The sequence below is a fragment of the Nycticebus coucang genome, chromosome 1 (genome assembly GCF_027406575.1).
Source record: "Nycticebus coucang isolate mNycCou1 chromosome 1, mNycCou1.pri, whole genome shotgun sequence".
NCBI classification, from domain to species: Eukaryota; Metazoa; Chordata; class Mammalia; order Primates; family Lorisidae; genus Nycticebus; species Nycticebus coucang.
In genome coordinates, this window is record NC_069780.1 from 64,094,147 (window position 1) to 64,119,275 (window position 25,129).

At 36.2% G+C, this 25,129-nt stretch overlaps 1 protein-coding gene and 1 pseudogene across 1 annotated transcript in view; one reads left to right on the top strand and one right to left on the bottom strand.

Moving 5' to 3' along the window:
* The window catches only part of SLC7A11 (solute carrier family 7 member 11), a 70,474-nt gene extending 59,742 nt beyond the window's left edge, over positions 1–10,732 (bottom strand). The window contains exons 1-3 of the mRNA XM_053581348.1: positions 10,111–10,732; positions 5,946–6,072; positions 3,029–3,144 (exon numbers count right to left, since the gene is read on the bottom strand). Of these exons, the coding sequence (XP_053437323.1) occupies positions 3,029–3,144; positions 5,946–6,072; positions 10,111–10,387 (520 nt within the window). The 5' untranslated portion in view covers positions 10,388–10,732. The remainder of the gene's footprint in view (positions 1–3,028; positions 3,145–5,945; positions 6,073–10,110) is intronic.
* A 9,120-nt stretch (positions 10,733–19,852) lies between these two features.
* On the top strand, positions 19,853–21,193 carry LOC128590346 (nuclear respiratory factor 1-like; annotated as a pseudogene).
* The last annotated feature ends 3,936 nt before the right edge of the window (positions 21,194–25,129 follow it).

Below are 25,129 nucleotides of genomic sequence, written 5' to 3' on the forward strand. Positions count from 1 at the left end.
CACAGTAAATGTTTCCTTTTCTTTTTCTTTTTTTTTTTTTTTTTTGAGACAGAATCTCAAACTGTCACATTGGTTAGAGTGCCGTAGCATCACAGCTCACAGCAACCTCAAACACTTGGGCTTAAGCGATTCTCCTGCCTCAGCCTCCCAAGTAGCTGGGACTACAGGCACCTGTCACAATGCCCAGCTATTTTTGGTTACAGTTGTTGATGTTAGCAGGCCAAGGCCTGGTTTGAACCCGCCAGCCTGGGTGTATGTGGCCAGCTCCCTACTCACTGAGCTACAGGCACTGCCCTATTCTCTCTCTCTCTCTCTTTTTTTTTTTTTTTAACTCTTTCCTTAATCAACATAATTTAAATGTGCTGTGGAAGTTTAACTATAGGTTCAAAAAAACATGAGAAAATACTGGTCTACTGGTTATAGCTTTTAATTAATAAATTTCTGTTGTTAACTCCCCAGAATGCTACTTCTGCCCTTCCCTTTTCTTAATGGAATAGTTGTGATACAGTTCTGGAACAGAATAAGGTAGCTATAACAATGGCTGTTAGTCCAGTCTCTTAGTGGAGTGCCAAAGTTATCTGCCAGAACTTTCTACAGGAAAAGCATTCTGTTAAAGGTCTTAAAAATATGACTTAATTTCAGTTTTCTACAGCCATTCACAGTAGATTATATATATTTTCATAGCTATTTTACCAATAAATAAAACCAAAGCTTAGAGTTTTAATAATTAGCCCCAAATCACATTATTAAGAAAGTATGAAACCAAATGCAATTCCAGGTTTTATTTGCCTCTAGAGCCTGAGCTATAATCACTGTGCTAAAATGGTTCATCCCACAAAAACTTGTGGTGCTAGATTGAAACACTGTATTGTGGACACTATTTCATTTCGCCACACTTTTTCTACCACTTGAGAAAACTGAAGATATCTAATCAAGTTCAATAAGTAAACAGATTATGGACTTTTCTACTATAGAAAATAATTCTAGACCTCTTCTCATAAAATCAGTCAATCAAAAAATATTTATGGTGCACCAATAACATGCTAGGAGATGTGTGAGGAGCTCGAAAGACAGCAATGGACAGATCCCTAATCTCATGGAACATGGAAGGATGTTTTTCCAAAAAGCATAAAGAGCTGTCATTTATATTGTGTTCTTCATAAGTTACAAGCATTACCTCCAAACAATTTACATTTAATCTCATGTAATCCTTATAACACCCTGTAACACTGGCATAATTTACAGTAAGTATCCTGAGGTACAGTAATGTCCAGTGATTTGAGCCCTGTCTCATATCTGCAGGTTATGCTAAACGCAAATTGAATCAAGTATACCAGTACATTTCCAAAACTCAGAAATGTCAATTTGGAGTATTTTTCTTTGTCTTTTCACAGATTTCACAGAAGAGCAATATGTATACATTTGGTAAATAAAGCAGGAAATACAAGCTGAACCTATTTAAGTTCAGAAATATAAGCACCTAGCAACTAGAGATGTGTTCATGTGTAATTCCTAATGCTTTTATGAAAACTAACCCCTGGCCTCTCTATTGTCAAATGTGCGTTGATCTCTTCGTTGCTCATTTGAAACACCTTAGTCATACGTGACTAAAAATTCTTTCCTGAGCAGGCAATTCAGTTATTCCTCTGTAACTGTCTGAGTAGTTAAAACTTAATCAAATGTGATCATACTGATTCTTAAAACAGTCGATTGGAATAGTGTCTAGAATTAGATGGCTGGATGGGTCCGTTCCCACATTAATCAAGGATTTGATGTCTGGAATCCATAGGAAGTTGGAGTTATATTGGGATTCATCACTTACACAATTTTGTACATATTCCTCTTTCTTTTTTCTTTTTTCAATTTCTAATGTCTGCACCCATTGATAAAAGATAAACAACTTCTTAATTTGGAGACTATAAAGAAATCTCCTAATTCAGAAATGCTACTAATAATCAGATCTCAAGGAAAAAACCTTGTATGAGCAACAATAGGCAGCTAAAGCTGTAACACTGAAAGTGATAGCTAGTAACCCAATACAATGTATCACTAAGGTAAATTAATTTCTAATTCTAATTATCCATAAAATAATGAGGTTTTCATTTTTAAAGTGTCTCGTATACACAATCCACTAACTATTTTATTAACAAAGTGGGCTTTGTACGCCTATTTTAAAAATCAGCCATTGTTGGCACTCAGAAAACCATACCCCAAAATGAAAGCCTCAGAAGCAAAAGTTTTTCTCTGCCTTTTTCCCCATCCTCCTGTCTCTCAGTCCCTTTCTTCCCTGAAGCTAGCCATAGAAACAAGAATCCTTCTTCTCCAAGGCAGTTCATAGAAAACCAGAGACCCTTTCTCCCAAAGTCAGACGTAAAACTTAAAAATATTACTCTAACTTTCCATCCGCCTTCCTGTGTAAAAGTCACACCCCCAAAAAAGTAACCTGACCTACCTTGTTTGACGGTCATAAGACCCTCATTACAACAGGGTCCCACCTTATACCCAGGAGGAAGGAATACATGCTCAGAAAGACCAAGAAGTATCCAGACAGAGAGGCTTTGCTGGGGTTCCCAGTTAGTCTGTTAGCATTAGACCACACCCTTTTGATCCAATCACATTTTTATACTTCTGTCCATACTTTGTTGAGCCTAAGGTTAAAAATAGACAATTTCCCCTATATCTTTGGGTTTTCATTTTAAAGGCCCCTGCATATTCATGTTAAATAAATTTTGTATACCTTTTTTCAATCAATTTGCCTTTTGCGAGCTGCTTTTTCAGCAAAAAGCAAAGAGGAACTTTCACTTTGACCCCTAAACCATTTTATCCTTTGACGCAATAAAGAACTGTCGAGTAATGTAATGCTAGACAAATGTATATTCTTTTATAATTCAACACAAATTTGGAACTATCTGCAAAAGAGAACATAATATGTGGAGCAGTCTCACCATGCAAAAATCTAAAGAAACTTCATCTCATATCACTTTTTTGCTTTTATTTTCTTTTTCACATGCATACCTAGAATACTCACTTATGCCCACAGCTGTAATAAGCTTCATTGCAAGTTCAGGAATTTCACAATGAATAAAAAATGGTTCCAGAATGTAGCGTCCAAATGCCAGTGATATCACAGCAGTAGCTGCAGGGCTAAAAATAAATTAATTAATTAATTAAACACAGGGGAAAAAATAACATTTTCATCAATCTTTTTTTCTACCTTAAACTATTGCTATTTAGCATATGGTACAGGACAATACCATAAATTTCTTAATTTTCTTCTTTACCTAAAGGCCCTTCCTTCATCCTTCCCAACAAAACTATTTTTCTTATTCTCCACCATTTCTACAATTTTCAATGGGTAAATTATAATCTGATCATGGCATTTTAGCACTTTCAAAACATGCTCAGGATATATAAAAATCCCTCACGTTGCACTCATGGCTCCATCTGGTCTAAGCCCTCTTCTACCTCTTCAGTTGGCTTTCTCCCACTAGAAGGATCTGAAATTCCCTTCCTGGAGACTTCTCAACTCATTGACTATTTTTATACTTCAGATCTCAGATCTCAGTTCAATCTTCCTTGCCTTGTTCTCCACCTTCTGCATGAGTCAGGGCTCTTGGAGTATACTCTTGCTGAAGCCCTTGGCTTCTCTTCCAAACAACACAGTAAGTAGCACTTTCACATTCACTTACTTGTTTTCTTGATTAATAACTATTTCTCCCACTTAACCTCAAGCCCCACAAGGATAAGTCTGTGTTTATCTTAATCACAATTTTATTTCTGATGTTCTGTTCCAGCAGCTATCATGTAGTAGAAACCCACTGCATATTAAATACATAGTAAATGAGTGAATTCAATTTAATGGCCTATACTATCTACTGATGGATGACATTTATTTTCTTGAAATATGTGTTTTTCAGATCATATCTGGTAATTCTAACTTAATCTGAAGGTTTAATTTTAATGAGAAATATTTAGCTACTATGAGTATCTGTAATACAAGAGATATGTTAAATTACTTAGACATCTTGTCCCTCCTGAAGTTCTTTGTTATTCTGTCTATTTGAAAGACCAACTCAGCAATATGAGTCCATTATAACAAATGGATATATAAGCACATTAAAAAGTTTCTAAAATACATCTAGGTAATATTCTCTGTTAAGAAACATGTACACACACACACACACAACATGAACCAGTTCTCTTGAAATTAAAGCAATATTTGATTATCAACTCCTGGCAGCAGTGATTATGGCTCATTCCACTCAAGAATTTATTTTGCCATTTACCATACCATTTGGGAGCAGTTTATAGAATAAATAAATTAATGAAGAAATACTGTATCTGTTCTACTGTAAGATGAGAGATACTTAAATGATCATGCTGATCATTTATCATATTTCTGAGCAAGGAACCAAAATGACACAGCTAATACATGACTGGAGATGAATTCAAGTCCAACTATACAAGGACCACCAGCTTGAGATGCCAGCTCTCAGAATAAATAGTGTGCTCATTTGAATCCTGAGAACATTGTGTTCAAAATATTATAACCTTATCTTTCAATCACTTATTCAAAAAGACATTAATATCTACAATATACAGGGCGCCAATTTATGTACTATAAGGGTTACAAAAGTGGAAGATCTCATCTTACGTTCTTGAAATGTTTGCAGTTTTAATAGGAAAACAGAATACAGACATCTAAAATATTAAATAATTAAACAAGAATTATGTCAAAGGAGAAACAAAGACTGCATTTTTCAAAAGAATTATGAAATAAATGATAAACATTAAAATAAAGAGGAAGGTAGCTGTGGGAAAGATAGAATTTGAGTTGCCCTTTGAAGGGTACATAAAATTCAAATAATCAAAAAGAAACAAAGATATATCCCAGAAGGAGGATTTCGGAAAAGGAGCAAAATACTCCTGTATCATTTATTTCATTATAACAAATTTAAACAAGGCATAATTGTTTACCATCAGAATAGACTTAATGATGTTGAAGCTCTTTATTAAAAAAGAGACTCCATAAAAATCATTGACTTATTTCTAAGTCAATACTAGTGGCTCAGCCTTTGCTGCTTAGCCACTAATGACAGGATAAAAGTTCACAACAGTTTCTCAGGTATGTATGTCTGAGAAGTTTACTGAGAGAGCAAGTTTCCTTAGTTAATTCTATTAAACTCTGTAATCGGAATGTACAAGTTGCATTTTATGGAAGGAACTGTGATACTCTGAATTGCTCATGTGACATCATCAGTTTCCCACACAGTTGAAGAAAATTTACTATTCACAGTGACTTAGCACTATTTTGTTTCTTTTTAAACCAACACAATCCAATCAAGAAGGTAGACGTATTCATACAACAATAAAATCAAAAAAGATTTTCACAACTGCAGTTCCTGATTTGCTTAATGGGAGGAAGTGAGTCATTTATGTCACGTAAATTTGAGTTTTTATAAAATGTAAGACTTGGTGACACCTAAGTTGTTAGGCATAAAAGTTCCCTAGTAACACAAACTGAGCATAGTTATAATGACTTGCAGGTGTCTACAATAAGAGAAAACTGTAATTACTAGCATAATATTTAATTTTGTCTGGTTAGTCAAAAGGAATTATTTATCAAGGTGAATTTTGATGCTTCTTATCCTTTCAAGAAAGCATCTTTCCTGGAAATGTCAAAGAGAATAACTGAAAGTTAAAGAAAAGCAGTACTTTAAAAGTTTGTCATTGCTAATTAACCACTTACCAGTGACAAACTGAATTACAAATGTTAATTCAGAAAGGTATATTATCACAGGTTTTATTTCCTAGGTAGACAAGTTTTTAACATATTCATATGACATGCATATTTCCATCTAGCTAAAAATAATCCAAGTGCTTCAGAAAAATGAGGTAATAAATACATTTACTTTTTCTTAGTTGTTTTCTATCCATGTTCTTACCGTATTACGAGTAGTTCTACCCAGACTCGTACAAAAGCTGGTAATGGACCAAAGACTTCCAGAATATATGTGTAATGACCACCAGATTTCTTTATACTTGTTCCCAGTTCAGCATAGGACAAGGCTCCTGTGAAATATTCATTTTTAAAAGGTACAAACTTAATATATTATGAAGCCACCATGCATTAGAATTGACACAACAGTGTTGATGTTGCGTGAGATGTAACTACCTCCTTTAGTCTGAGCGGCATCTTTATTTCAAGCCAAATAATTGTCTTGACCTACCAAGTTCCTCTAATTGCTAACACTCAACAAGTTCCTCTTCTAACTTCCTCTCATTTGAAACCTACTTTATTCTATTTAAACCATGTAATTTTACTTGAAATGATAAAGACAAACTTCTAAAACAATCTTACGTTTCATAATTTTGAGTTGAAAACTTAGAAACGGAGAAAAGAGAAGATAGATGCCAATAGCAGTGACCTGTTTTTAGAAGAACACAACCACACACAAAGAATTATTCCAAACTGACTTCATTATATTTAGAACCCTTTTCATAAATGATGTTTCTGTGGCAAATCAAAATAAATAAGGCTTATCTGCTCTTCACAAAAGCATAGACTCTTTGAGCAGTGCCTGTGGCTCAAAAGAGTAGAGCGCTGGCCCCATATACCGGAGGTAAAAAAAAAAGTATGGACTCCAAGCCTTGAATGATTTCATTTCATTTTTAGGATATATGTTGTCAACAAAATGAATTCTGACTCACATACGCTGTTTCCAGAAAAGTTTAGCTTAGATGTTTTTGAAGTGTATACTCTCAGTTGAAAGAACATACTTTTTAAAAAGAGATGCCATAATTTATACTTATGTATATTAGATCAAATTAAGTATAAGCCAAGCTTTTAACATTTAGCAATACAATTCACATGAAATTAGACAAGTTATGTAAGCCCCTAGTTCTATTCCCTGTGAAATGGAGTTCTCAATTTTGACCTCTTAAGGAAGTTGTATGTATAAATGTGGCAATGCATAGCATGTACCAAAGACAGTATTACACCCAACACAGGAGATAAGAACACAAGAGATATATCTATACTTAGTAATTTTAGTAAGACTAATATTAATTTCAGCAATTAATTATGAAGAAAATAAAAAATATATTTTGCTATTATGTGAAAAGTTCTATTTTTTTGTGTCACTTAAATGCTCAAAAACAATACATAATTTTTGCCCAAGCTACTTTAGAAAATAAGAATATGGAAAAGGGGTGGCGCCTGTGGCTCAGAGGAATAGGGCGCCGGCCCCATATGCCAGAGGTGGCAGGTTCAAGCCCAGCCCTGGCCAAAAGCTGCAAAAAAAAAAAAAAAAAAAAAAGAACATGGAAAAGTATTACTAATCAGTAATGCCTAAGACAGAACTGTTTAATACAAATATAATTTGAATGTTCAGCGAAATCTTGGTATCACTTACCTGATTCTTGAACTTAGCATTATAAGGGTCACCCAGGAATAATTCTTAACTCAAAAGTCATCAAAATGAAAAATGGACTCTAAGATCATACCCTGGACCTACCCTCCTGTCAAGAGAGTACAGACTCTTCAAAAGAGAAAACCAAAAATCTCTATTATTTTAAATTGCCAGAGATGATTCTAAGTTAGTTTGCAGATTGATATTTGGAGGAGCCAGACATATTTTTTCTAATTATAATCAGTTATAACTAGCTACAATTCACCCTCCATGGGGAAAGAGTTGCCATGCTGATAGGCCGTCCAGAAAAGAATCCAATATAAAATTGTATTGGAAGGAGACTTAAGAACCATAGAATTTATTGTCAGAGAATCAATAGCTAGACCTGCGTGTGTATGCTTTGTTGAAACTCCGGGATGGTTGCCTTACGTTTAAACTGAGTTCTGGGGGAAATGATTTTCATTTAAAGATCTCAAGCTTCATAACCATTTTTCCAGGATTAAAAAAAAGTTCAAAGCAAGATGTAAAAATCCATGTATTGACCATGGCTTAAAACAAAATTGCAAACCAAATATATAGATTCTTTGTGCTTGGTCTCAAAATTCTTAGAAATTTTAAAAAAGAAGGATTTTGTTTTGCTTGCTATGAGGGAAGAACTCCTGTCAAAAAGCGCCTAGTAACTTAAATGGTAAATGCAATGCAAACATAGATGAGTAGATTATTATACATACAGAGTTCTCACAATTAGTAATCAAAGAATATCAACTCAACTGGGCCTTTGCTAGCCCCCTTAGCTGTTTTCTCTCTGTTATCATTTCTTGGAGCTTCTGTTTGAGATGATATACTTATGCATAAGCATATTTGTAGTACAAGTCAACACCACTTTAACTAGTTCAATACCCAGAGTAATCTTTCTTTTTTTTTTGTTTTTTATTGTTGGGGATTCATTGAGGGTACAATAAGCCAGGTTACACTGATTGCAATTGTTAGGTAAAGTCCCTCTTGCAATCATGTCTTGCCCCCATAAAGTGTGACACACACCAAGGCCCCACCCCCCTCCTCCGTCCCTCTTTCTGCTCCCCCACCCATAACCTTAATCTTTCTTAATGCATCTGAATAAACGTTTACTGTGTGTAAAAAACTAAATCACATGGTGGGAGCTGCATGCACATAGGTAAGCAAAGTTCAGGAAACCATGGGTGTTTTTCTGATTAGATGTTGATTCACTCTGGATATAACAAATGCTGTAAGAGGATTTAAAGGCTAAGGGTGCTCAAAATCATGTAAGATGATCAACAATTAGATTTCTCTTTGTTTATCTATAAATTGACATGCCAGACCACTTTAACATTAACAGTAGCTAAGAGTTCTAACAGTTTTTCATAATCATACAACTTCAAACTATTCTATAAGCATGGGGAGTAGTACCAAAAAAAATTGTGACACAATTGTAAGTAAATATTTTGAAAGCACAGGCTAGTCATATAACTAATATTACAAACTCTACAAACCCCAAAATAATTCCTCTGCAGCTATTTCTATGCTGTGACTTTATTGTAACAAGTTTTATTTAAAATAACTTCTTTCTAAAACATGGAAATTTGAATTCTCTAGATGAATGTCTGAACCAATGAATTAAACATTACCAGGCCTGATTGGAAAGAATGAATGGATTGTTACACAGGACCAAGTGTTAGTACTTGGTCTGAGAGTACTAACTTTAAAGTACAGTATCTTTTAGAATCAAAGCACACTATTTTCCAGAGAAGAGTAAATATATCTTAGACACTTGAATCAAATTTAATTTTTTTTAACAATCCACCTGTTTTTGTCATTTTCATAACTCAGATAGGTTTTTAGTAATTTCCCCTCCTCATGAAGAGGCATTTATTACTTCTTGACTATTAATTCTTAAATCAATAGAAGGAACATAAATCATGCTACTAATAGTTCTCTTCAGATTAATTCAGTGAACAGGTGGACAAATTATCTGTGTCCCCAGAGACCAAGTGAACTATAGATGAAAAAAACAGATCTGGGCAAACACAGAAATTTAACAGCCAATGAAGACTTAAAACTTATACTACAAAAGTTTACAGCTATGGAGAGGAAATAAAGGTTGAAAAAACTTGGAACATGCTTAGGTCATTATAGTATTGCCCCTTATGATAGGGATAGTGCCATCCTACATCTTTCCATTGAAGGACCTTTGAAGGGACTCCCAAAAAATTAAAAAGGGAAAGACTGCCATGGGTTTGTTTTGCTAATAAAAAGGCAGAAAGACTTCTGCTGAACACTCAGTCCTGAGTCTTACTAGGCCACGCCAGGTTTCACTTTCCAGGTGATCATTCAGCGTGCCTGCTGCCAGAACGCCCCAAACAGACGGGACTAAACACAACTCGTTTTACTGGGTCATCCGAGTTAGCTTTTGCTCTCATCGTCACAGGGAAAAGTCACAAAATAGTCTCTCGGTCAGGAAACCAGGCTGCAGGACTCAATTCGAGGGAATTCAGGCTCACACTGGCGGTGGACCCTTAGTTTAGGTAAGTTACATGCCTAAACAAAAATTAAAAAAAAAAAAAAAAAATGGTGTAGCCTCTGCCATGCATTCACTCCCTTAAAAAATACCCTTTACTTCCCCAGAAAGCAAACTTCCCAGGCCCACAGCCACACCCCCCAAGAAAAATGTTGTACTCACCAAACAGCGACAGGACTCCACACACGGTCCAGACGATGAGGGACAGGCCCACGCTGCCCGTGTTCTGAAGCACGCCCTTGGGAGAGATGAAGATCCCGGCTCCGATGATGGTGCCGGTGATGATGGAGATGCCCCTCAGCAAAGTGATTTTCTTCTTCAGCACCACTTTCTCCTGCCCCGGGGGCTCCTTGCCGCCCACGGAAGGCAGCCCCCCGTTCACATTTCCCTGCAGATAGCCTCCTTTGGAGATGGTGGACACAACAGGCTTTCTGACCATAGTAGTGACACACGGGGAAAAATAAAAAAGAGGGGGAAAAAATCCAAAACTTTCAACTTTAGTGTCTCTTGGTGTGACTAATGGACTTCTCCCTCGTTGCTTTCAGGCTGTCTCTCTCGGCACTAGTTTGTGCACAGGTAAAAGCTCCAGGTGTATTTTATCCTTCCCAGCTATCTAATTGCTACTTAGAAACACCTGTGTGTTCATGGTGCGCTCAGTTCTCCACCTCCTGCTTCCACCAACGTCGCTGCCGCTGCTGCTGCTGCCGCCCTATCATTACAAACCAGCTCAGCTTCCTCATGGGCTTGTATTTAAGCTCCTGCCTGTCACACCAATTTACTACAGCTAAATGATGATGCAAATTCTCCAGGTTTGCATCAGCCACATGAGAAGGCTCCAGCATTACTCAGCTCTTTTTTTTTTCAAACAGTAGCAGCATGTTGCTCAACTGACCTAATCTTTTCTGAGAACAAAGCACACACTTTAAAGAGATCTTAACCAATCCAGAAGTAGTAAATTCGGAACAGACCTACCCAGAGATTTAAAGCAACTCCTGGGGAGAGACAAAAGCTTTTGGAGCGAAAAGAAAATGAAAAATGAAACAGGAAATGATTACTTCATTTTAAGAAGTTGCTTTTTTAACTCGTGTATAAAACATTTTACACACGACTGTTTTGTTAATAGAATATGCCCTAAAGCTGCATCGTTTATAACAACAAAATTTAGATTTCATAATTTATATCGTACTTCGTTTTATTTTTTGTTCTGAGTTACTTAGCAACAGTCAAGTCCAATATTTACAAAGCTAGAACTTTGCATAACTGCTGTCACACAACTGTGAGTTTACTCAACGTTAAAAGATGCAATTATTTCTTACTAACTACAATAAACCAGTGTTTAAAAATCAGCATCTTAGTGTGACAAATTTAAAAATCACGGTGACTCCAGGAAATGATCATGTTCTGATTCTCATCATTACTAAGTGCTTTTCTAAACTAAATGGAAGATATAATTCTTCATTTGCATGTTCCATTGAATTACCAAGAAAGTTCAAAAGTAGGCAATATTTGCACCTACATAAAAATATGCATATTGCAAAAACCTAAAATGGAAAACACAAAATAGTAGTTGTGGAAGGTAACAATGTTATATGATATTTTTTCTAAATTGTATAAACTGATGTTATACTATGGCTATAAATATAAAGTGCATTAAAATATAAGCAAAGATCAAAATCTTTACTTTAAAGCAATCAAAAAGGCAAAAAGCTTTTAAACCCTGTACCTTTTCCACTCCACCCAAGTGTCTAAAAAAACAAATACAAAAGAAAAGAAATCCTTGATATATTTTTGACTATGTTTATATGTGGTTTTAGATTCAGTGAGAAGAATCAGATGTTATCATTACCCTGATGCTACCTCTACACACATCATTAGATAAGCTTCTGAACAGCTGAACAAAAACAGCAAACAAAAAAACCTGTGTGTGAGAGAGGTGGGCTGAGGTGGTCGGAAAGATCAAAGAAAGAAAGAGCCAGTGGGAACGAACAATAGAAAAGGTAACAGCCATTTACTGTTATGCTGGCACCTGAGAAAATCAGACCACATCAATGCTTTACTATCCAAATAATAATTACGGCTACATCATTTCCCTTTTAAATTATCTAAATTCTATATAATTTGTTTTGAGTATATGAAGTCGAGGTTTTATAAAACCAAAATACTTTTTGTCAGCTATTATGTTGTTCAAAAAATAAAAAATGGGTCATTTTCCTCATTTAACCCTGTTGAAAATCTTCAAGAAGGAAGCTAAAGAATGATTCTCTGTTCCCAATTCTCTTCCTCCTACATATCCTTCAACTCACACAATTCTTCTGATTAATGCACACTGGGGGGAGAAGAGAAGCTTTTGTTTCCAAAAAAGAGGGACACCTTGGCTCTGAAGAAATACGAGGGAGAGTACGAGGAACCTCAGGAAACAGCTTTCTGTTTTTAATTAACACAGTTCTACAGTTCAGTTTGAATTTTGTTATAAATGACTGAACTAATAAGTTGAGGCTAAAACCCCACTGAGACAGGTTGTTAGATAAATTAGAAAGGAGAAAAAATGTTCTTTTAATATTAAATAACATTCTCCTGCTAAGCAGGATTTTTAAAAAGTTGTGAAGTTGCTGATATTAGACCAATAGCTCAAATGGTTATACTAGCATGTAAGAGAGAGTCACACTCAAAATTGCTGCAAAGTTTTGCATAGTTAGCAAAAAACACCAGCATATCTCTTTTAACCACCAAGAAATCTATAGAAAAGGCAAATTTTATTAGGAAAATGTTGATTTACTTTCAGTGTGAACAAATTTGCAATCACCAGTCCTAACCTTGTAAACTCAGAATCTAGATGGCCTTCAGATATGTGTGTATCATAAATATGAGTTCAGAGCAAATGAAGTTGTGGTCTTCCCCCTGCTTTAGGCCTTATTTCAATCATTCCTGTCAAATTAAGAAACTATTCTAGCACTATTTGCAAATATTTATTTTGTTCTTGCCCTACACAACAAATAGTCTCATCTCTCCAAAAGCATCTCATGGAAGAAATAGACATAATATACTGTGGTAGCTACCATTTTCTAGTAACACTTTCTGTCCCATGATTATAAATATGGGCATACAATCCAGTCCTGGCCCCACAGATAATCATCCCTCTGGCTGCTTAGTATTGGAATATGGCTTGAGCTGGGATATTTCTAAACACAATTAGAATTATCTTCTTTTTTCATCTATTGGAAGTTATAAAGATGTAACCCCAGAACAACTGGCAGCTATGTCTTCTCCCATGTTCTAAAAATCCTCATGGAATAAGAGTGAATATTCATAGATGACATATATTTAGGAGGTGCTAGTATCATCAGCCCTGTTTTAGCTCCTGAGGGACCCAATTTGCCTCTAAATCCTGAAGATCTTCCTTTGATTCCACAAGCTACCTAATTCCCTTACTAGGTTTTCTACCTAATACCACACACAAAAATCAGTTATACAGGAACGATGAATCTAAATGTGAATGGCACATTATTAAAGTTTCAAGAGCTGGGATGCCCAATATGACAGCCAATAGATACATGAGGTTATCAGTTCTTGATATGTGACTAGAATTCGAACTTTAAGTTGTAAAAACAGGAAAAAAAAAGAGTTTAACAATTTTTTCTTGTTCATATTAATTTTATCTGTTTTATTTTACTTTTAATGTGGCTGATAAAAATTAAAATAACATCTATGGCTCAAATTTTAGAAATTATGCTTCTAATAAACAGTGCTCATCTACAAGAAAGCAGAGAATATGTTTGTGAGTTTTTTGTTAGCAGAGATTTCTTAAAAGGGACACACAAAGTGCTAAGGTTAAAAAAAAAAAGGTAAGATATAATGGAACACACTAAAATTAAGAATTTCTGCTGGGTACAGTATCTCACACATGTAATTCTAGTGCTCTGGGAAGCCGAGACAGGTGAATTGCTGAGTTCACAGGTTTAAAACCAGCCTGAGCCAGAGAGAGACCTCATCTCTAAAAATATGTAGGCATTATGGCAGGCACTGATAGTCCCAGCCACTTGGGAAGTTCAGGCAAGAAAATCCCTTGAGCCCAAGGGTTTGAGATTGCTGCAAGCTAAGACACCATGACACTCTACTGAGGGTGATAAAGTGAGACTCTGTCTCAATAATAATAATAATAATAATTTAAGATAATCATAGAAAAGATGGAAAAAATAAAGGAAAAAAGAGAGAGAGAAAGGAAGGAAAAAAGAAAAAAAGAAAAATAATGGAAAGAAATAATTTGTAACTTCTAAGCCAGAAAAAAAGAAAATAAAAAACCTCAATCACCCTGAATTATCATCAGGAAAAAAGGAAAAGTAGGGCAATAAAAAACATAAAATAAGGGAGTAGGGACCAAGATGGCAGCAAAATAACAGCTTCTTTGCAAATGAGTGCAGTGAGACTGGGGAGACAAGACTCCAGGCATCTCTGCCCAGATGCCTGGAGTTCTGGGTTCTGCCCAGAAATACCCCTTTGGGAACAGTGAACGACTTCTGGACCCCAGGAGGAAGATAAAAGCAGTGGATAATTGGACTCATCAAAACCTTAGGCTAGAGGTACTGTAACTTAAACAGCAAGAGGAAGTAAAAGGAAAATTAGGGCAAGGAAACAGATTTAAAAAAAAAAAAAAAAACACTCATGAGGAAGAATCATCAGAAAAATCCTGGCAACATGAAAAACTAGTCCACAGCAACCCGCCTCCCCCCCCAACCCAAAGGGACCATGAGGTAGCTACTGCAGAGGATTCCAACTATAAAGAAATGTTAGAAATGACAGAAGGAAAATTAAAATACAGATGATGAAAACAATGAAGAAAATTGCTGAGAAAGTGGAAAACAACCAAAAAACAATCAAGGAAATTGCTGAAAAAGTGGAAAATAACCAAAAGGAAATGAAAAACATAATCAAATAAGACATGAATGATATGAAGAATATAGGATGGATATAGCAGAGCTGAAGGAATTGAAGCAATTGGGGAATTTAAAAGTACTAGAAAGTATCAACAACAGATTAGACCATGCAAAAGAAAGAATCTCAGAGGTAGAAGGCAAAGCTCTTAAGATAGCTCAGATAGTTAAAGAGGCAGAAAAGAAGAGAGAAAAAGCAGAACGTTCACTGACAGAATTATGGGACTTTATGATGCATTTAAACATATGAGTGATAGGTATCCCAGAAGGGAAGAATAATGCCCCAGAGGAATGGAAGCCATTCTAGAGAATATTATAAATGAAAATTTCCCAAATATCACCAAAGAATCTGACACACTCCTTTCAGAGGGATATTGGAACTCAGGTCACCTCAACTCAAATAGAGCTTCTCCAAGACACAAAGTGATGAACCTGTCCAAAGTCAAGACAAAAGAAAATATTTTGCAAGTGGAATAAGCACCAATTGACCTACAGGGGCAATCCATCAGGGTGACTACAGACTTCTCTAATGAAACTTTTCAAGCCAGAAGACAATAATCATCCACCTTAAATCTACTTAAACAGAAAAATTTATAGCCCAGAATTTTATATCCCACTGAGCTAACCTTTAAAACTGATGGAGAAATCAAATCTTTTACTGATATGCAAACATTGAGGAAATTTGCCACAACAAGACCAACTCTACAGATAAAACTTCACCCTGTTCTACACACTGACCATCACAATGGACCACCAGCAAAATAAGCACCCAGAAATTAAAGGACAGAACCTAGCTTCCACAATGATGCAAAAGACAAAACTAAGCAATGGACTTTCACAAAATAAGATGAATAGAACACCATCACATTTATCCTTTATCTCAATAAGTGTTAATGGCTTGAATTTCCCACAGAAGAGGCATAGATTGGCTGACTGGATTAAAAAACACAAGCCATCCATTTGCTCTCTACAGGAAACAAACCTAGCCTCAAAAGGCAAATTAAAACTCAGAATTAATGATTGGAAGACAATTTTTTCAGGCAAATGGAATTCAGAAGAAAAGAGGAGTTGCAATCTTATTTTCAGATACATGTGGATTTAAAGCAACTAAAGTAAAAAAAGACAAAGATGGTCACTTCATATTAACCAAGGGAAAAATACAAGAAGAAGACATTTCAGTTCTACATATTCATACACCAAACTTAAATGTTCCCAGATTCTTGAAACAGACCTTATTCCGTCTGAACAATATGATATCCTATAGCACCATAACAACAGGGGACTTTAACACTCCTCTTACAGAGCCTCTAAACAGAAATTAAACAAAGATATAAGGGACTTAAATGAAACCCTAGAACAACTGTGCTTGATAGACATATATAGAAAATTTCATCCCAAAGAAATAAAGAATATACATTCTTCTCAACGCCCCATGGAACATTCTCCAAAATTGATCATATCCTAGCACACAAAACAAACCTCAACAGAATCAAAAGAATTGAAATTTTACCTTGTATCTTCCCAGACCATAAGGCACTAAAGGTGGAACTCAACTCTAACAAAAGCATTCAACCCCAAACAAAGATATGGAAATTAAACAACCGTATGCTGAATGACAGTTTGGTGCAGGAGGAAATAAAAGAGGAAATCATTAACTTCCTTGAGTATAACAACAATGAAGTCACAAGCTACCAAAACCTGTGGTATAGAGCAAAAGCAGTCCTGAGAGGAAAATTTATCACTTTAGATGCCTACATTCAAAAAACAGAAAGAAAACGCATCAACAAACTCACAAGCCATCTTATGGAATTGGGGAAAAAAAGAATAATCTAAGCCTAAACCCAGCAGAAGAAAAGAAATATCCAAAATTAAGTCAGAGATTAATGAAATTGAAAACAAAAGAATCATTCAGAAAATTAATGAAACAAGGAGTTGATTTTTTGAAAAAATAAATAAAATAGATAAACCTTTGGCCACACTAACTAGAAATAGAAAAGTAAAATCTCTAGTAACCTCAATCAGAAATGTTAAAGGAGAAATAACAACTGATGCCACAGAGATACAAGAGATTATCTCTGAATACTACCAGAAACTCTATGCCCAGAAATTTGATAATTTGAAGGAAATAGATCAACATTTGGAATCACACACTTTCCCTAGATTGAGCCAAGAAGAAATAGATCTTCTGAACAGACCAATTTCAAACACTGAGATCAAAGAAACAATAAAAGATCTTCCAACAACAAAATGCCCTGGCAGGATGGCTTACCAACTGAATTCTATCAAACCTTCAAAGAAGAGTTTATTCCCATACTGCAGAAATTATTCCAAAAAATTGAGGAGAAAGGAATCCTCCCCCAACAAGTTCTACAAAGCAAACATCACCCTGATACCAAAATCAGGAAAAGACCCAACTAAAAACGAGAACTTCAGACCAATTTCACTTATGAATATAGATGCAAAAATTCTCAACAAAATCCTAGCCAATAGATTACAGCTTATCATCCAAAAAGTCATACATCATGATCAAGTAGGTTTCATCCCAAAAATGCAAAGCTGGTTTAACATACACAAGTCCATAAATGTTATTCACGATATCAACAGAAGCAAAAATAAAGCACATATGATCCTCTCAATAGATGCTGGAAAAGTATTTGATAAAATCCAGCATCCTTTTCTAATTAGAACACTGAAGAGTATAGGCAGAGGTGGCACATTTCTTAAACTGATTGAAGCCATCTATAACAAACCCATAGCTAATATTTTACTGAATGGAGTAAAACTGAAAGCTTTTACACTTAGAACGGGAACCAGACAAGGTTGTCCTCTGTTGCCATTACTATTCGACATACAGCTGGAAGTTCTAGCCAATACGATTAGGCAAGACACGGAAATCAAGGCATCCAAATGGGAGCAGAGGAGGTCAAACTCTCCCTCTTTGCTGATGACATAATCATATACTTAGAGAACCCCAAAGACTCAACCACAAGACTCCTGGAAGTCATCAAAAAATACAGTAATATCTCAGGATATAAAATCAATATCCACAAGTCATTTGCCTTTGTATATGCCAATAATAGTCAAGATGAGAGGCTAATAAAGGACACAACTCCCTTCACCATAGCTTCAATGAAAATGAAATACCTAGGAATATACGTAACAAAGGAGGTGAAGGACCTCTATAAAGAAATTTATGAAATCCTCAGAAAGGAAATAGCAGATATTAACAAATGGAAGAACATACCATGCTCATGGCTGGGAAGAATCAACATTGTTAAAATGTCTATACTTCCCAAAGCAATCTACCGAGTCAATGCCATCCCTATTAAAATACCAACATCATACTTTCAAGACTTGGAAAAAATGATTCTTCATTTTGTATAGAACCAGAAAAAAAACCATATAGCTAAGGCAGTTCTTAGTAATAAAAACAAAGCTGAGGCATCAGCATTCCAGATTTTAGGCTGTACTACAACGCAATATTGGTCAAGACAGCATGGTACTAGCACAAAAATAGAGACATAGACATTTGGAATCAAATAAAAAACCAGGAAATGAAACTAACATCTTATAATCACCTAAAAATCAATAAACCAAATAAGAATATACACTGGAGGAAAGACTCCCTATTCAATAAATGGTGCTGGGAGAACTGAATATTCACATGTAAATGACTGATATCCATTGTAGAAGACCACACCTTTTCCCATTCACAAAAATTGATTCAAGATCGACAAGGGCTTAAATTTAAGGCATGAAACAATAAAAATTCTCAAAGAAAAAATAGGAAAAAACACTGGAAGATATTGGCCTGGGGAAAGACTTCATGAAGAAGACTGCCATGGCAATTGCAACAACAAAAAAATAAACAAATGGGACTTCATTAAACTGAAAAGCTTCTGTACAGCTAAGGAGACAATAACCAAAGCAAATAGACAACCTACACAATGGTAAAGGATATTTGCATATTTTGAATCAGACAAAAGCTTGATAACTAGGATCTATAGAGAACTCAAATTAATCCACATGAAAAAGTCAATTATCCCATATATCAATGTGCAAGACAGATGAATAGAACCTTCTCTAAAGAAGACAGATGAATGCTAGCAAACATATAAAAAAAATGCTCATTGTCCCTAATTATTAGAGAAATGCTAATCAAAACCACCCTGAGATACCATCTAACCCCAGCAAGAATGGCCCACATCACAAAATCTCAAAAATGCAGATGCTGGCTTGTATGTGGAGAGGAAGGAACACTTTTACTGCTGGTGAGACTGTAAACTAATACAACCTTTTTTGGAAGGAAGTATAGAGAACCCTCAAAGCACTCAAGCTAGACCTCCCATTTGATCCTGCAATCCCATTACTGGGCATCTACCCAGAAGGAAGAAAATCCTTTTATCATAAGGACACTTGCACTAGATTGTTTATTGCAGCTCAATTTATAATGGCCAAAAGGTAGTAACAGCCTAAATGCCCACCAATCCAGGAATGGATTAACAAGCTGTGGTATATGTATACCATTGAATACTATTCAGCCATTAAAAAGATGTGACTTTACATCCTTTGTATTAACCTGGATGAAAGTGGAAGACATTATTCTTAGTAATGCATCACAAGAATAGAGAAGCATGAATCCTATGTACTCAATTTTGATATGAGACAATTAATGACCTAGTACACCATGGGGGTAGGGGAAAGGGAGAGGAGTGAGAGAGAGAGAAGGAGGGATGGTTGGGAGAAAGGAAGAGAAGAGAGAGGGAAGGAGGGAGGCGGGTGGCGTCTGGGTGTGTGACACACCTCTTGGGGGCAAGACACAATTTTAAGAGGGACTTTACCTAACAAATGCAATCAATGTAAACTGGTTTCTTATACCCTCAATGAATCCCCAACAATTAAAAAAAATAAAAAAGAATATCCAGGACAAATTAGAAGAAGTACTTAATTTGACTAACTTAACTAGTAAGAGGAGAATGGAGCCAATGAGAAATCAAGGCTTATTACAGGAGCAGCCCCCTCACTGTCGCACTCTCCACCATAGCAGCAGCTCCGCCATGACACAACTTTGGCATAGAAGTCAAATGAAATTTGTCCAAGGTGCTAGTAAACTGGCAAAGCACGATTTTGAATGTAGCATTCTGGCTCCAACATCTGTCCTCTTCCCCACCCTGCTGTAGAAGTGAGGATGCGCATTTACACAGCTCTTCATGGGGGAACACAAACTGATTGACACAAATTGAACACATGTCTGCCAAGAAGCCCATGCAGTGGCCCAACAAGTATGACAGGTCCATGTTGACAGTTACACTGAGCATAGTAAGCTGGGAGCTGAGAAAGACCGGCTTCCCCAGGATACATGTCAGGATGATTCAGCTATCCTCAAATCCATAGCATCTGAGGAGGTGACAGCTCGTCTGGCTGCTGCATCCTTTTACAGGATTCACAAATAAGGATTTTGAAGGCGGAACTTTTTTTATAAAAAGACCCTTTGTGATTTATTGAGGTCCCAGGAATCAGAGACTTCAATAATTCCTTGGAGTCTACCATTCATCTACCCTTCAAAAAACAAGGAAAATATTATACAATGGGTTCAGGGTCCTGTGGGGAAGGCAGTGGCTGCTGCTGTGGTGACAGGAAAGAAAAGGAAATGGCCAAACGTGTCTGAGTCTAATACCTCTCTCTGGAAAAGGCAGCAAATACGTTTGCTTAGGAAACTTTGAGCTACATTAGATGAATATACTACTCGAGTTGGACAGCAAGCTATTGTCCTCTGTATTTTATCCTGCAAACTCAGCCCTGGATTCAAAGTGTTGGGAGGCACCTTTGGAGAATGTGGTGTGCAAGTACAAGCTGGGAGACCTAGAGTCTGCTCTGGCAGAACACACCACTGACACAGAAGGTTATTTCAGAACTTCTACCTCTTAACCTAATCCATGGAATTCCAGTCTCTGTGGACACAATGACCTAGGCCCAGCTTCAGGCATTTATCCCAGAGATGCTTGAGTACTCCACAGGTCCGGGAAAGCTAGTCTGGGGGAAAGAAAGCTGCAAGCCCAATTGGTGGCCTTAAGATATCCCATGGCAAATGTCTACAGCGATGTTCACTCAGAAGAGCAAAAGTAGAGGTTTTCATGGCCCCGGGTGCTACTGACCATACTTTAAACTATCATAAACAGCATGAACTAGAAGGTCCTTTATATGCTTTCGAAGATCAGCTAACACAGACATAGGTCACAACTACACACAGTAGAGCCCATCTTTTACCATGGTACTTAACAGCGAAGGTGCCCCCACACTGTTACCACCCTGGCTGAGGCCACCTCACAAGGTGGGGGACACATCATCTTGTCTAGGGAAAATGCAGTAGATGTCAGAGCAGTTACTGGAGTCCAAGATGCCACGGGTCTGGTCCAGATCCCTGTGAGCATGCGCCACACTGTGCTAACCAGTCTGGCCCAGGGCAGTGGGCCAGTGCAGGTTCCCAAGGCCCTGTGACCACCAGGATATCAAACAGTTCAGTCACCGTGATGACCAGGCTGTGGAGTGGTAACAATGACAAGCACCCATATCATGGCATTGTTTTCCAGTCTACTTCCATTTTTTTTTTTACACGTTTGCAAAAGTGTAATCAAATGGAATTACGTCTCTTGATTTGGGAAGAAAAGTTTGGTTTCAACTTTTTTAAAAAAAGCAGCAGAATTGCATTTTTTAAAGCACCGCCTGATTTGCTGAGATTGGAGAAGCAAGAAACTGTATTGTCATTTTCACTGTCCCAAAAAAGCCAAATTGTGGGCAGGACTTGTTTCTGCAGAAATGTGTGTGCATACTTATGGGTGTGTACGTGTAAGTGTGAATATATGAATATGTGTACATATGGACATACACATTTACATATATATAAAGTATATGGATATGTTTGTATATAGATGTATGAAACCAACATCTGTACGAAATCAAGGTGAACTGTGGAAACAATAATTCACCCAGTTTAGTGGGTGGTAGGGTACATGGCCAGATACACCTAGTCTGAGTTCATACCAGGGTCGTGTGTTCAGCTACTGACAAAGTCAAACATAGGACCATGCCCTTCACCAAAGCTGCCTCCCAGTGCCCACCTAGAACTCTTCCTGCTGGACTCAGCTGAGGAAGGAGGTTCCTGAACAAAATGAGTTCAGAAAATTTGCTTACAGGTCCAGAAGCCACATGGTCTGACAGTTGAGACACTCCTTCAGCTGGCCAGATGCTGACATTGCCACAGACACATGAATGTCCTGAAAGTTCCCAGGCAGGGACAGACAGATTCTCCTCAGCCTCTGTTCCCCTCCCCTTCGCAGGAATCCTTTATCTCATGACTATTAAAATGTGGCCTTGGTTTTAAGGTAAAAGAAAGAAAAAAAGACTTATTCCAAAGTCATGATTATTAAAATAGCATGATATTGGTACAGAAACAAATAAGTAGACCTATGAAACCGAATTGAGAGCTTGTTTAAAAAGACTCAATTATACATTCAGCCAATACAAAATAATAGAGACATAGTGGCTTTGGTAGTAATGGTGCTAGACTAGATGGCTATCCATATGGGAAAATGTTCAAATTGAGTTCCTACTTCATTATACGCTAAAAATATTTTAGAAAATTTAAAGACCTAAATATGAAAAGCGAATTTTTTTAAATATCTTATCAGAATGCATAGGGGTACATTTTATATCATCAGGATAGTAAAAAATATTATAAGCATGACAACTATCGACATGACTTGCTCCCTCCCCCAACAAGCTCTCTCTTCTAACATTACTTAGTCCATAAGGCTTTCTTTTGACCATCAGTTGTAAAATACTGGCCCCCACACTTCAAGTTTATTATTCTCTATATCATTACCCTGTTCTGCTTTTCTTATCAGTTATTATCACTTACTTCTGAGAGGGGACTAAGGGACTTTGTAGACAGTGTTTGCTCTACTGTAACACAAGGAACTAGTACCTGGCACACAGTTTCCCAGAATAGAATTTGAAGAATCATTAAACTGTCCCCAAAGAGGGCGAAACTATAAAGAAAGTTACTTTTAAATTTATCACAGTAAACTGAACATTTTCTGTACATTAAAATCACTGTGAACATAGAAATAGCCCATATCTGATGGATCCCATTTGCTTTCCATATAAGAGAAAGTTGGAAAGTCCAGAATATATAAAGATATGTAGGTAAATGTCTAAGACAAATCAAACAATTTGAGAGAGAAAGGATAAAAGATTTAATCAGATTTTTCACAGAAAACTTAATTCTCAGAAAATATGAAAAAATTAACTTATTAACATTTGCCAATAATAAATATTGACTTGGAAGACCAGCACTGTTTATGAAAATCAAATAGAGTTTATTTACTTAAAACACAGAGGAGAAAGCAAATGCAGCCAAGATACAGCACAGAGATCTCAGCTATATTCTTCAGCACAGATGGTAGTTCACGAGCCACAGATCATAACTTATGAATAAGATGAGTGAGGTTGCCCAGGTTCTCTGTTAGCATGGCATTCTCTTTCCAGAGCTAGCCTTTTAATAAATAATACTGAAGCAATCTGCATGTAAGCTAATCCGGTATGTGTCAGTACCTCATCCGGGCCATGTTTACCTCTTGAATCTCAAAAGTACACAATCCATAATTTGATTACAAGTTATAACACATTACACCTAGATATCAACAAAGCTTCTCATCTATTCCTCTCAGCTTTTCTATGCTAACATAATTTCATCGACAATAGAGCTAGGAAACAAACAAACAAACAAAACTGTTTCTGCCAAACACACAGAGGAGAGTTACCACAGTTGACTGCATACTAGGACATAAAAATATCTCAACCTATTTCAAAGAAGAAATATTTAGATAATGTTATTCGGCCACAACACAATTGAGTTAGAAGTTGGAAATGGGAAAATCAAAATCTCTTTATTAAAAACTCAAAAAAAAGACGGAAAGGAATTTAAAAGTTCTTAGAGAGGAATGAAAATTGCCACATCATTTATATCTAAATGTGTGGAGAATACTTAAGTCCACACTGCTCACATGGGAAAACAAGAAAGACTAAAGATTAGATAGTAAGCATCCAAAAAAAGAAACTAGAAACAATCAGACCAAAAGAAAGATGAGAAAAGAATATATTGAGATAAGGAAATAGAAAATGAAAACAAAATAGGAAAGTTCAAAAAACTCTAGTTCTTTAAAAAATGCTAGAAAAAAGCAAACCTCAGGTAATATTGATGAATAAAAAGAGAAAATACACATATAACATGAATGATGAAGGAGACATCATACTAATAACACAACTGAAATTAAAGAGGTAAGTGAATACAGGCACTGGCTTTATTCAAATTAGATTGAAAACCTAGGTGAAATGGTCAAATCCTTACTGAAAGTTAATCTAACAAAACTAACTTGGGATGACATAGAAACCCTGAATGACATAATATTTAAAGAAGTTGAGAAATTGTTAAAATCTTAATACAGGATTAACAAAGATCCAGATAATTTTACAGGCAAATCTTATAAAAATTTTTGAGGATCAGGACAGTAGAAATTTCATATACCCTAAGCTCACTGGTACTACTCATAGCAATGTAACTAAGAGAATGCCTTATCCCTACACACAAGAATGATCAAAAAGCAAAAATTTACAAACAACCCCAAATGCCTTCAACTAAAAGGTTAAATGAATTGTGTTTTATTCACACAATGGAGTATCAAAAAGAAGCAACTGTAATGCCTATAGTTCTGATTATGGAAGAATCTTAACACAATCAAGTCTCAAAAGCAATTCAATATGATACTTTCTTCATGATATTTTGAAACAAGCAAATATAAGCCACACATGTGCATGCACACACAAACATACATATATGCAATTCCTAAAAGGCAAGGAAATGATAAATAGTTTAAAATTCAAGATTATGGGAGGTAAAGAGAGATAGTTTGAAAAGTCATAGGTGTCCATGGCATTATTTATCAACAAAAAACCAGGTAAGTGAAAATGTGACCACTCCTGGACTAATAACACTGTGTCATGAACCTGTATGCAGAAATAGAAATATTATGCCAGAGGTCCTACAGGAAAGAAAAAAATGTAATTGTATCTCTGGTCTCATAGCAACAAATCTTAACCAGCCACTATACACAGGGAAATGATAGAAAAGTTAATATTTTCTCTCTGTCATGTTGGCAAATATTGAAGATGGAGATATTATCTATGTGTTTGGG